Source organism: Ascaphus truei, chromosome 4 (genome assembly GCF_040206685.1).
Source record: "Ascaphus truei isolate aAscTru1 chromosome 4, aAscTru1.hap1, whole genome shotgun sequence".
Classification (NCBI taxonomy): domain Eukaryota; kingdom Metazoa; phylum Chordata; class Amphibia; order Anura; family Ascaphidae; genus Ascaphus; species Ascaphus truei.
In genome coordinates this window covers 150,052,124-150,066,447 of record NC_134486.1, presented here as the reverse complement: position 1 = coordinate 150,066,447, position 14,324 = coordinate 150,052,124, and the positions used below count along the sequence as shown (strand labels likewise).

The 14,324-nt window shown below is 42.4% G+C and overlaps 1 protein-coding gene across 3 annotated transcripts in view; it reads right to left on the bottom strand.

Moving 5' to 3' along the window:
* UST (uronyl 2-sulfotransferase) overlaps positions 1-14,324 on the bottom strand; it is an 858,732-nt gene that overhangs the window by 53,745 nt on the left and 790,663 nt on the right. For all 3 annotated transcript variants that reach the window (XM_075596675.1, XM_075596674.1, XM_075596673.1), the window contains one exon: positions 12,895-13,052. In XM_075596675.1, the coding sequence (XP_075452790.1) occupies positions 12,895-13,052 (158 nt within the window). The remainder of the gene's footprint in view (positions 1-12,894; positions 13,053-14,324) is intronic.

Here is a 14,324-nt window from a genome sequence, read left to right as displayed (position 1 = left end):
TCCCCGCAGCAGCACGTCACTCTCTCTCCTCTCTCCGCAGCAGCACGTTGCTCTCTCTCCTCTCCCCGCAGCAGCACGTCGCTCTGTCCTCTCCCCGCAGCAGTACGTCACTCGCGCTCCTCTCCCCGCAGAAGCACGTCGCTTGCTCTCCTCTCCCTGCAGCAGCAGCACGTCACTTTATTTCCTCTCCCCGCAGCAGCACGTAGCTCGCTCTCCTCTCCCCGTAGCAGCACGTCGCTCGCTCTCCACTCCCTGCAGCATCACGTCACTTGCTCTCCACTCCCTGCAGCAGCACGTCGCTCGCTCTTCTCTCCACGCAGCAGCATGTCGCTCGCTCTGATCTCCCCGCAGCTGCACGTCGCTCGCTCTCCTTTCCCCGCAGCTGCACGTCGCTCGCTCTCCTCTCCCCTTAGCAGCACGTCGCTCGCTCTCCACTCCCTGCAACATCACGTCGCTCGCTCTCCACTCCCCGCAGCAGCACATCGCTCAATCTCTATTCGCAGCTGCACGTCGCTCGCTCTCCTCTCCACGCAGCAGCATGTCGCTCGCTCTGATCTCCCCGCAGCTGCACGTCGCTCGCTCTCCTCTCCCCGCAGCAGCACGTCGCTCGCTCTCCTCTCCCTGCAGCAGCAGGTCGCTCTCTCCTCTCCCCGCAGCAGCATGTCACTCTCTCCTCTCCCCGCAGCAGCATGTCACTCTCTCCTCTCCCGCAGCAGCACTTCGCTTGCTCTCCTCTCCCCCCACCCCAGCTTCTTGCTCTCTCCCCCACCCCAGCATCTTACTCTCTCCTCCCGCCACAGCATCTTGCTCTCTCCTCTCCCCACCCCCAGCATCTCGCTCTCCTCTCTCCTCCACCCCAGCATCTTGCTCTCTCCTCTCCTCCACCCCCAGCATCTTGCTCTCTCCTCCACCCCCAACATCTTGCTCTCTCCTTCACCCCCAGCATATATTTGCCTCCCCTCTTCCCCCAGCCAGGACAGTTTTATCCAATGGGCAAAAGGGGCAGAGTCTCAGGGCCCACACCATCAGTGGCACACTGTGCGTGCACGAGAGTACTCCATGTGGTATGGGGTGGGAGTTTCTATATTTTCTAGCTTTCAATTATACTTAAGTAATGACTGAAAATGGAAAGCGGAAAAGGAAATTATAGCCATTTAACCAATCACAATGATCTTTGCGTCTCGACTGCTGTACAACCGGCCATGAATAAACAAATTAAAGTGGGTGAAGTCTCTCTCCCCTTCTCTTTCCCTTCCCCCTCTCTCCTTCCTTGATTTGGCCATTCCTGCTCACCTCTCAGACTGTTTCTGCTGCATGCTCCTGCACCGCCCTCCCTGCGACTCCACTCACTACTCAGCTGAGGGGAACAGATTTCACTTATGTTTCCTGCAGCTTAAGGGGCCCACTGCAGATAACTGACGTACTGGAAGGTGGCCGGGCCCCCTTAACCCCCTGGGGCTGGGACAGCAGTACCCCCCTGTCGGTGGCCTGGTCTACATCATAAGACTGGTCAGTGAAGACTAAAGGACATGTTAGAGCCATGGTGTTCAATCTTTTCTTGGTTAGGGAACCCAATAATTGTATTGGGACATTCTGCAGTACCTCAACCCTCTCTAATAGCGCATCTGAGATCAGATGCATTGTAAGTGTAGCCATGCCATCTGTGGCTACTAGTTTGCTTCCCTCTAGGCAGTAAGCCCTGGTATAATCAGGCCTTGCCAATAGCTGATATGGGGGTTCCCCCTCCAAGGAGCTGCACTTGAGTAACAGCGGAAGGAGGTGACATCAGGACTGGGCATGACCAATTATGAGACGGACCTGGTGCTCTTCTCCTGGATGTACTTAATGGCAGGTACCGCCCAAATTTAGCAGTGCCTTTCCCAATTTGAGGAAAGAAGATCACACATTGGAGAGGCTAATTATTGGGCCTTCTCCAGTCCTCTTCCCTTCGGGGGAGAGTGAGTGTGGACCATATCTCTGCCTCTGCTGGGGAGGCAGGGAAGAGCTAGGATGGCTGCAGGTGCCCTTGGCCTGTAGTGATGGTCCAGGGACCATCCATCAATGGTAGCTGAGAAGTACTGCTTCAGGCAGAAGCCTGCTTGTTACTGTGCTGCACAGAAGAGAAAATAAACCGTTCCTGTTTGCATGTACATCCTGCCTGGTGCGTGGCCTTACTGGGGGGAGAGTAATAGTTCTACTGTGGGAGATCACCTTCATTTCCTGGAACCTATGGCAGATGGAGGCGCTGCACTGCTAAAGAGATATGTATGATATGAACCCCAATAGCCTAGTCCTGTGTCCCCACTACCACCGGCGGACGACTCAGCCCTCCTGTTACCAGCAGGTACAGTATCATGCACCACACGTTCCGTAATGGCCAAATCTCCCACCAGATGGAAGAAACACCGTTACATAAGGAACACCAACCCTCTCTAATAGCGCGCCTGAGATCAAATGAATTGTAAATTCTTCTGTATTTGGTATAATTTTCAAACCTGAAAATTGCAGGGAACCTTTTAGGGATGCCCGGAGAAGCTAAGCGTTCCTAGGAACCCCTGTTGAAAAATACTGGCTTAGAGGATAAAAGGGAGGGGATATCATTGAAACTTTCAAATAGATAAACATTTTTAACACAGGAGGGAAGCATTTTCAAAGAAAGGGGCATGCTAGAACAAGAGGTCATCCTCTGATGCTGGCAGACTAAGGGGAAATATGAAGAGGTATTTAACAGAAAGGGTGGTGGATTTGTGGGATTACCTCCCAACATATGTGGTAGGGGCTAGTACACTAAGGGAATTCAAACATGCTTGGAATAGATATAAAGCTATCCTAAATACTAAAGAAAACCAAGTACAGGCATACCCCGGTTTATGGACACTCACTTTAAGTACACTCGCGAGTAAGGACATATCGCCCAATAGGCAAACGGCAGCTCACGCATGCGCCTGTCAGCATGTCCTGAACAACAATACCACTTCCCTACCTGTACCGAAGCTGCGCGCAAGCGGGGAGACTATAGAGCCTGGTACAAATGCGTTATTTACATCAGTTATGCACATATGTGACGATTGCAGTACAGTACAGGCATCAATAAGTGGGAAAAAGGTAGTGCTTCACTTTAAGTACATTTTCGCTTTACATACATGCTCCGGTCCCATTGCGTACGTTAATGCGGGGTATGCCTGTATCAAATGGGATCTGAGGTTTTACAGCAGACCAGGTGGGCCAAGTGGATCTTATCTGTTGTCAAATTCTATGTTTCTGTGTTTAAGTCTTGGTGTCATATTTCTATTTGCTGGTCTGTTAGTAACTGCTGTATGATACAATAGAGCAGTGATTCTCAGCAGGTGGTTTGGGAGGTGCCTCCTAGGGGTTCGCCCAAAAAATAAATTGTAAGTGCAGATTCTAGGCAGTATAGTGGGTTTCTGAGCCCGTGTAGGGACTAGGCACTTAGTAAGGCCCCACACTGCACCTTAGCAAGTGTGGTATAACTGTCAATTACAACAGGAGCTTCCAAAGTTGCTCCCCACAATGCTTTGAATCCACAGTGGCAAGGCATTGTGGGGCACGACTAGGGTTGCCAGGTGTTCAGTAATGAACCAGACGGTTCTGCATTTGGACACTTCCCAGTAAAAAAGTTAGAGGTAATACCAGACAGGTCCAGCATTATACTAGATATGTCAAGTATTACCTCTGTGGAGATAGTGACCAGATGTGCATGGGGGGCTGCAGGATTTCTCCGACCAAGGAGAGAGAGGGCTGGTGCTAGGGGGCTGTGCAGCTTCCTCCACTCTGATTGGTAATGCTGCCAATCAGGAGGTGGTGGCAGGAGCCTGGGGGTGGGGCTAAGGAGAGGAGGAAACAGCATATTCCTATTCATACTCAATAGCATCAACACCTTGAGTTATTTTTCTCCAATTTGATGCTATGTGCTTTTGATTGTGATTAAGTGTCCACAAGAGTTGGAGTTATATGAGGCACATAACCATATTGTTGCAGAAAGGAAGGAGCAGATGAGATAATAGTACAGGCTGAAAAAAATACTTAAATGCATGCTTGCTAATGCAAGAAGTCTGACAGATTAAATGAGGGAGCTTAGCATATCATAGCATTACTGTAACATGTTTAAAACCAGACAGAGCTCAGTGCTACATCCATTAACACAGATACACGGTACAGTGCATATATATATATATATATATATATATATATATATATATATATATATATATATATATATATATATACAGTGTTCGACAAACCTATACATTTGCACACCCCGGAAGAGTGGATTTAACATCGTGGCGAGCTCCTATTGGCCCAAGCAGCACACGTGTGGTACTAGGTGGCGAGTAGATTTTTTTGTTTGGCGAGTAGATTTTTTGGTGATTTGTCGACCACTGTATATATATATTATATTAACCCTGGCTGTGCTCAAAGCTGTGACCATTCAGCAAGCTTAAGCCTATAGGGAACCATGTTAAAAATGGTTTTTGAGGCAAAAAGTGACACTGTGTGCTCATTTGCATGTCATTTCCCAGGATCCCTTGCTGCAGTGGAAGTGCTGTATGCTGGGTGATAATGGGGAAAGGCGGGGTTGCAGACCTGCCTAAGACATGCAGCTGAGCACCTACTTTAGGAAATATCATATAATATAGGGGATTCCTAAAGTAGGTGTTATTTAATAGTTAATCCAGTTTTTTCCTTTATCTTTTTATAATTTTAGTTATTTTTTAATGTAACAATTGTTGTTATTATATGTAATTAGATATAATGTTAATAAATGTGAATTATTAATCTAATAATTTTTGTTAGTGCATATAATGTAAAGATTGTTTTGTGAATGTTGTTCTCATCACACAAGGAATTAAATAGGTTGATTTTAATATATTTTTTCAATTTTATTTAGATTTTTTTTATCATTCATTTTTATATGGTATAGTGGTATTTGGTTGTTTATATATTCATATTAGATTCTAATTAATATAGTGATTTATTATTATCTTTTGAAACTAAAATGATAGGTTTAGGTTTTAATTTCAATTTGGTATATATATATTTTTTTTTCCATATTTGATGAAACTTAGATTGGTAATAGTGGGACAGCTTTTTCTAACATGTCATTGTGTTAGTTGAGTTTATACATAATTAAATTGTTTAGTTTTAGCTATTTTCATTGTATGATGTGAATAACATAATTATTGATGTTTTTTTTGTTGTTATTCATTGTAATGTTGATATTTATAGTAATTTTAGATTTATACGATTTGTCGTGAAACTTAGTACCAATGTGAAAATAGGTTTACTTGATCCAGCCTATTTAACTGGCTGTCCCTGACAATCACATATCTCCTGAAGAAGTCGCCGCAGTGTGACGAAACGCGTAGAGCTGTGACGTCATCGCACTTGTGTTGGTGTATTTGGAGTCCCTGGCTTTCCTGCGCTCCGGCTGGCGGTAATTTCAAGTGTTAGCAATCATTTTATGAGGGAGCAAAGGACGTGCAGGCATTGGATTCCTTTATATCTTGCTGCCAATTCATGGTGAACCTGGGCTGTTTACATCCACTCTGCAAACCTGGGACGCACCCTACCACCGCAGATGACCACAATAGAGATTTCTCTCCCACGAATGGTTCTGTTTGAAATCCTGTAAGTGCACATTCTTATGGGTTGCTGATTTTTTAAATAAATGTACCTTATTTTTTACTCAGTTACGTGCTATGGAGCTTGCGCTTTGTTTGTTTTTTGTTCATAGATTCCAAAAGTGGTTGGCTATACCACTCCCCTTAAAGCTGCAAAGACGCTCCCTGGATCTTCTATTGGGACTTTATTTCTCTCTGGATTTTTTGTTTGAGTGGAACATTCAATTTGGATTTTCCTTTTTTTTTACTATCACGTTATGGTTTGTAGATATTATTAGGTTAAATTGTGGTAATTTTAATTTATTTTAATATTTTAAATATGTTATTATAATTTATCATTTATTAGGGTTATTTCACATCCTCTTTAGCGCTACTTAATTTTTGTGTTGTCTTTGATATAGATATAGATATAGACCATAATACTGAGTTAAGTTATGGTGAGTAAAAAAAGTGACAAAAACCCTCCACAGGAAAGCAAATACGACTGTATGCTCATCTGCATGTCTTAGGCAGGTCTGCAACCCCGCCTTTCCCCATTATCACCCAGCATACAGCACTTCCACTGCAGCAAGGGATTCTGGGAAATGACATGCAAATGAGCACACAGTGTCACTTTTTGCCTCAAAAACCATTTTTAACATGGTTCCCTATAGGCTTAAGCTTGCTGCATGGTCACAGCTTTGAGCACAGCCAGGGTTAAGGTGCATACCCAGAAAACCACCCACAGACAGCTGTTTCGACCTTGATGGGTCTCATCAGTGTGGGGTTGATTTTAACTGGATATGCATAAGAGGCTATGGGATAGGCTATACCATAATACTGAGTTAAGTTATGGTGAGTAAAAAAAGTGACAAAAACCCTCCAAAGGAAAGCAAATAAATATTACTGTATGTTCATTTGCATGTCTTAGGGTCTGCAACCCTGTCTTTCCCCATTGTCACCCAGCATACAGCGCTGCCACTGCAGCAAGGGATTCTGGGAAATGACATGCAAATGAGCACTCAGTGCCACCTTTTGTCTCAAGCTCGTATTACACAAGCCAATCCTCAAGCCAATGCATGCTGTTTTAAACACAGCTTTTAGACAGAGGCTGGGCTGGGATGAGATGCAAAGCCATTAAACCCACTCACAGACATGTTTCAACCTTGATGGGTATCATCAGTGTGAGGTTGGTCTTAATGGCAAAGCAGGTTTGAGACTAGACTAGGTAATCACCACTACTATTAAGGTATATATATATATATAGTGGTTATTTTGTGGGTTCAATATGAGCTTATGTTTTGCATTACTGAAACATGGTAGGATGAAACTCATGCCTGGGCAGTTAATTTAGAGGGTTATTCCCTTTTTTGGAAGGATCGAGCAAATAGAAGAGGAGGTGGAGTATGCATATATGTTAAACCGGATATAAAACCTATTATAAGTGAAGATGTTTATGAAGGGAATGATGAAAATGTAGATACCTTGTGGATAGAAATTATCAGTGGACGTAAAAGTGCAGGGAAAATGTTTGTAGGGATATGCTATAACCCACCAAATAACTGTGCGATTGAGGAAGCTAAAATATTTTTGCAAATTGAGAAGGCATCAAAACTGGGTCATGTTTGCATAATGGGTGATTTTACTTCTCCAGACATAGGCTGGGGCAATGAGATTAGCATTACAACAAAAGGAAACAGTTTTTTTGGGAGTGCTTAAAGACAATTATATGACACAAATTATTGAGGAATCAACCAGGAGAGGGGCAATACTGGATTTTGTAATTTCAAACAATATAGAAGTAATAGCAAATATTCAAGTCCTAGAACATTTGGGTAATAATGATCATAACATGGTCTCATTTGAAATAAATGATCAAAAAACAGATTACTTGGGTTCAACAAAGACCTTAAACTTTAGAAAGGCAGATTTTAATAAACTGAGGACTAATCTACAAGTAATACACTGGGATGATGTTTTTGCAGGGAAAAATGTAGAAGATAAATAGGCAGTCTTTAAAACATTGTTAGAAAAGCACACTTATCAGTGTATACCCTTGGGTAATAAGTATAAAAGAAATAAGTCAAAACCAATGTGGCTAAATAAATAGGATGGGGAAGAAATGGAAAAGAAGAGGCAGGCGTTTAGATTCTTTAAGTAAGAAGGGACGGAGGCATCATATCAGAATTATAAGGAATGTAACAAAAATTGCAGAAAAATTGCAGAAGGGCAATCAAATTAGCAAAAATGGATAATGAAAAAAGAATTGCAATAGAAAGTAAGATCAGACACAGAAATCACCAGGCGCTCCTATGGATGCCCTATTGTGAATTATTTTCATTTGTAATAAGAGACGTATATTAAAAAGAAAAAATAAATAAGAAAATATATACAACCGGTGATGGATTGCAGTTCAACCTTCAATGGATATTCCTTGTTGATCCTCTATTTGTGTTGATGTCGAGAAGTCAGGGAGCGCAGTACACCAGTGAAAGCATGTAAGGACAAAACACAAATAATAGTGCAACTTGGTGTAGACCAGGGCTGCACAACATACGGCCCGCGGGCCGCATGCGGCCCCCCTGGCCTGTCTGTGTGGCCCGCGGTGACTCCGGCCGGGCGCCAGTTAATTAATTAAATAAATGTAAAAAAAATTTTTTTTAAAAGCTTAAAAAAATGGCGGCGATTCATCCCCCTCCCCTCCTCCAGCGCTCCCCCCTACCCCCCCCCCCCGGGTTTTGCAGTGCGCGGGGGCAAAAGCAGCATGAGGAGGATGCAGGATGCCGGGGAGGTCAGAGCATGCTGGGGGCGGGGAGAGAGAATGTGCTGATCTACAAGAGGTAGAGGTGTTTGTGTGTTTGTGTGTGTGTGTGTGTCTGTGTGTGTGTCTGTGTGTGTGTCTGTGTGTGTGTCTGTGTGTGTGTGTGTGAGAGAAAAACGGTCTGGTGGGGGGTGGGTGTGAAAAACGGGCTGGTGCAGAGGTGGGGGGTGGGCTGCTGACATGTGAGGGGGGGGGTGCGGACATGTGAGGGGGAGTGGGCTGCTGACATGTGAGGGGGGGTGGGCTGCTGACATGTGAGGGGGGTGGGCTGCTGACATGTGAGGGGGGGTGGGCTGCTGACATGTGAGGGGGGGTGGGCTGCTGACATGTGAGGGGGGTGGGCTGTGTCTAATTTTAGAATTCCCCAATGCTTTTGTAGGATGAATCTAATCTGCTCCGCTTGTTTGGAGAATGTGGTTATGAAGAGTGGACACTGGTTTGTTTCATTGTTATGAATTGTTTTTTTGGGGTTTCTCTTTTTAAGTAGGTACTCCGATCTGTTTGTGCGTCAGCGGAGGGGTCTGCGTGCTGGTGTGAGAAGCGCGTCACTCCCCTCCCCTTGATACACACCCATGGCATCAAGCTGTCCCATTCGCTGAGAGCTGCAACCAATGAGGTTATACTTCGGCGATTTTCGCGCCAAAATCACGTAGTGCGATGACGTAGGTGGGTGGGGAGTGCTCTATAAGACTGTGAGGGCGAATAACGCGGATCAGCTCTTTGATAAAGAACAATCCCTGTCCGAAACGCGTCAGAGTGTGTGTCCCCGATACTATGTAATACCAATAAATATATATATATTTAACCCACAAGTTGCTGGTCCCCTCTCCTACTTGGCTGTGCACTGCTGCAATCCCAGGATTTCTCTTCTTAATGAACAACTGGTTAACTGAGGAAGAAGTTCATAGGCGGCTTGAAAACATTAAAGTAAATAATGCACCTGGCCCAGATGGCATGCATCCAAGAGTTCTCAAGGAGTTAAGCTCATTAGTAGCCAAACCATTATATTTAATATTCAAGGACTCCATTACCACAGGCTCAGTACCACAAAATTGGCGTAAAGCAGATGTGGTGCCTATATTTAGAAGGGGAGCTAGATCACAACCGGGGAATTATAGACCTGTAAGTCTGACTTCAATAGTGGGGAGCTACTCGAAGGTTTAATACGGGTTAATATTCAGGAATACTGAATGGAAAACAAAATTATTAATAATATTCTGCATGGATTTATGAAGGATAGATCATGCCAAACTAACCTTATTTGTTTCTTTGAGGAGGTAAGTAGGAATATAGACCAGGGTAATGCAGTTGAATTGGTCTACTTAGATTTTGCAAAGGCTTTTGATACGGTTCCGCACAAGAGGTTGGTGTACAAAATAAAGCAAATTGGACTCTATAAAAAATATATGCACCTGGATTGAAAACTGGTTGAAGGATAGACAACAGAGGGTTGTCATAAATTGAACTTTTTCAGGTTGGACTAAGGTCGTGAGTGGAGTACCTCAGGGATCAGTACTGGGATTGCTGCTTTTTAACTTGTTTATTAATGACCTTGAGGTTGGCATCGAGAGCAAAGTCTCCACCTTTGCTAATGATACTAAATTGTGTAAGGTAGTAAAATCAGAGCAGGATGTAATTTCTCTTCAGAAGGACTTGGAGAGACTGGAAACTTGGGCAGGTAAATGGCAGATGAAGTTTAATACAGATAAATGTAAGGTTATGAATTTGTGAAGCAAGAATAAACCATCAACTTACAAATTAAATGGGGATAAATTGGGGGAATCATTGATGGAGAAGGATTTATGAGTGCTTGTGTCCAAAGTCATGCAATAGCTGCAAAGGCAAACAAGATCTTATCTTGCATTAAACAGGCAATGGATAGAAGGGAAGTGAACATAATTATGCCCCTTTACAAAGCATTAGTAAGACCACACCTTGAATATGGAGTACAATTTTGGGCACCACTCCTTAGAAAAGACATTATGGAACTAGAGAGAGTGCAGAGAAGAGCCACCAAATTAATAAAGGGGATGGACAATCTAACTTATGAGGCGAGGCTAGCTAAACTAGATTTATTTACATTAGAAAAGAGGGGATATGATAACTACATACAAATATATTCGAGGACAGTATAAGGTGTTTTCAAAATAATAATCCCACGGACAGTACAAAGGACTCAGGGTCATCCCTTAAGGTTGGAGGAAAGGAGATTTAACCAGCCACAAAGGAAAGAGTTCTTTACAGTAAGGGCAGTTAAAATGTGGAATTCATTACCCATGGAGACTGTGATGGCAGATACAATAGATTTGTTCAAAAAAAGGTTGGACATCTTTTTAGATGGGAAAGGTATACAGGGATATACCAAATAAGTACATAGGAAGGATGTTGATCAAGGGAGTAATCCGATTGCCAATTCTTGGAGTCAGGAAGGAATTAATTTTTCCCCTTATGAGATATCATTGGATGATATGTCACTGGGGTTTTTTGTTTGCCTTCCTCTGTATCAATAAGCAAGTATAGATATAGGATAAAGTATCTGTTGTCTAAATTTAGCATAGGTTGTACTTGATGAACGTATGTCTTTTTTTCAACCTCATCTACTATGTAATAATGTAACATATTATAATGAGATGTGAGTCTGTTCCCCTTGACAAGTCACTTTTTCTCCTTTTCGTCCGAGTAAAAAAAAAAAAAAAAAAAAAAAAAAAGCAGCATGTCTAAAATTTAATTACAAGTCTGTGCTGATTAACAGCATTGTTAAATAAAATGGAGCTTGGAGAATTAATGATGAGATTCATCAACTTTTTTTTCGCTCCCTATTCAGAATCCTATGAAGATGTTGTCTCATTTCTGGAGAAGTGGTCACGTCTATTCAGATATCTTCATATTATACTGAATAGAGACCACTGGTTACAAAGAATTAAGAAATGCTGGGGGTGAACCAAGCATAAGGGCCCATCTGTACTGAGCACTGCTATTTCATAAGACCCTTATGCCGTTTACTCAACATCTGTCAAAGTTGGGTCAATGATTCTTAAACCCTCTAGACCAACAGAATGCTTCTCTTTGGGGAGAGTTGTGCATTTTGCTTTTGCTGTGCTTGCCCCCTATTTGGGTCATAGCTGTGCCTATTTCTACTCCAGTTCTTTTTTATACGGAGTCTGTTTTTTGTCTCTCCTTCCCTGGATCTATTGCGATGTTGCACATATTATTTTGTTTATAGCGTTACTAATACTGTATTGATGTTTATCTGCATATAGACTGATACTGTGATTAGAGATGGGCGAATTCGCCCAAATCCATTTCCCAGATTTTTTTTTTGCATTTTACCCCCAAAATCTGTTTTGCAGTGTAAAATCCGCAAATGGATTTGGTTAGTTTTAATCCGCATGAATTTATCAAAAATAGTCTTTGGATACAATCCGTTGACGGATTTGTAGAATCCAATCTGTGGATTAAGCAACTTGTGGGCGGATTCTTAAAGAAGCCGGCAATGGATTGCAGAATCCGCTGAATGTATTAGGAATAATAATTAAAAATCCGCAAAATGCAAATCACTCTTTTTGAGACTGATCTGTCTAAATCTGTGGACCAAAGGAACCGGCCGATCCACTGCAGATCCAAATCTGTCCCCAAAAATGTGCCCATCCCTAACTGTGATACATGCATATCTCTATGGTGTTACCAAACAATGCTCCTTACTGTATTGAAATATATTTTGCTGTACATTTTTGTACTAAAGTTTTCGTGAATGAGTGACAATATATTGCAACTCTGCAAACTATATCTTTTATTGTATATGAGAAAAAAGGCTTGAAAATTCACAATAAAACTAATTAAAATAAATATAATTGATTTTATGAATGACTAAACCTTTTGTTGCCAGAGGGGCCTGAAACACATTGTTCTGCAATAAAAGACTAAGGGGCTCATGCAGAGAGCATAGATAAGGAAATAGCGCCATCTTCTGGCGAAAAAACTAGCCAGAAATCCTGAAACTCGGGAGAAAATGGCGCAATTTTTGAAAGTGCTCTGAAAATTTTTCAGAGCTGTAAAACTCGGCAAACTCGTGGCGAGAACCTGAAACTCGCCATGCTAATATAGCGTGGTATTCCAGAAGCTCCGAATCGCTGGAACACGCCAATATGTGCATTAGTATGGCGAGTTTCAAATAGCCAGGAAAAGTTGGCTATTTGCAGTTTTTTGCCGAAATGAGTTAACGACGTTCTCTGCATAACACCTTCACTAACGGCAAATCTGTGGCTATTTTACAGCCATTTTAAACTTTTTTAACGTTCCTCTCTGCATAAGCCCCTAAGTCTTATTCTGTCTACGAAATGGTGCCCAATCAGGTGACCCAAGTAATCTTAATCTGCGATCAATTTCTTGGTTTATAAGAAGTGTGGAGCCAGAGGATGTAGTTATCAACACAACCTTGGATTACCAACGTACCTGGATTTTTGTAGATGCCCAGCACATCTTTGAAGTAATGAGGTAAGAATCTTTCCAACAGAAGCAGCACATCTTCCAGCTCTTCTAGAATTCCAACAAGCAGGAAATTCTCATACACGTTCTGCTTTGCTCGTTCCAAGGCCCATTCACCAGGATCCCTTCAGGAAACACACAAAACATGGGAGACTATTTAGCACATGTTCTTATCTTTTTTAATATATTGGTACAAATAGTATAGTTTAGGGGTCAACTGACAAAGTTTGACCAATTGAATGCAAACAGTATTCAATAAAAGACTCAAAGGTGTGGTTAACCCTAGGGTGTTTTTTCCTTGATAGGAATCAGGGGGTTTCCGTAGCTGGACAGAGTGAATTTCAACTCTGGGAAGCCCCTGCTTCCATAGATACTTACCTCCACATGTGCCCCCAGTAGCTTCCCTTTATCCTCAAAGCTAAATATGCATATATAAAAAAAAAGTCTGTTCGTGATCTCATTAGCATAGACTTAACGCCATGTTAAGTTAGCACTGCCTTGCATTGGCTTCAAATAACATGGCATTAAGCCTGTCTTATACAAAGTTGGCATTACTACCATCAAGATCCTGAATAGGTGCTTAATTAAAGAAAAAAAAGAGAAGATAGGAGAGGCAAAGAATCCTGTAAATAACAATATAATGGTTAAATCACACCTAACTTTTGTCTTACACTTATGCAGACCCTGTAAAAGACCTATTGCAGGGTCTGGATGTGAGTAACGGCAAGTTTAGCTAAGACATAACTAACGTAACGTTGTTTTCCAATGGTGAGCATCCACCATGAACACGTCTGTCTTATCAGGATTCGACCTCAACCAACTCGCAGTCATCTTCTCTAGGAGCTCATATAAACTATAATCTATTGAAGAACCATAATGAGTCCTTAGTACCTGGTGCAAAGGACAAGTAGAGTTGAGTGTCATCTGCAAAGCAGTGATAACCCAATCTGATTATGTCACCTAGTGGCAGCATGTACATTGAGTACAACATAGGAGATGGGCTAGGTGTTGCCGGTTCTTCCCCTCGAGGGGAAACAAAATGGAGGTTTACATTCCCGGGTCACATGTGTTCAGGGCCACCGAGAGCGGGTTCGGGCCCCCCAGCTAAGACGGACCGGCTAAAAATCTTTACACAGGATTTATATTGATGTGCAAAAAACAACAAATATGCTCTGCAGGCGCATGACAGGAGATGGTAAATCCGAGACATTCAACAGCAGCTTTTTTTTTATCTCTTTCTTTCTTTTTGGTCTTTGTGTTTTTCTGCACTAGATTTGTGATGATAATCCATGGTAAGAATTGAAAAGGGGTAAACAAAAAAAAAAAACACGTTATCTAAAATTAAAAAATATGTTATAGTTATTTTAAATTCACTGCAATATAAATTTAATGCGTGA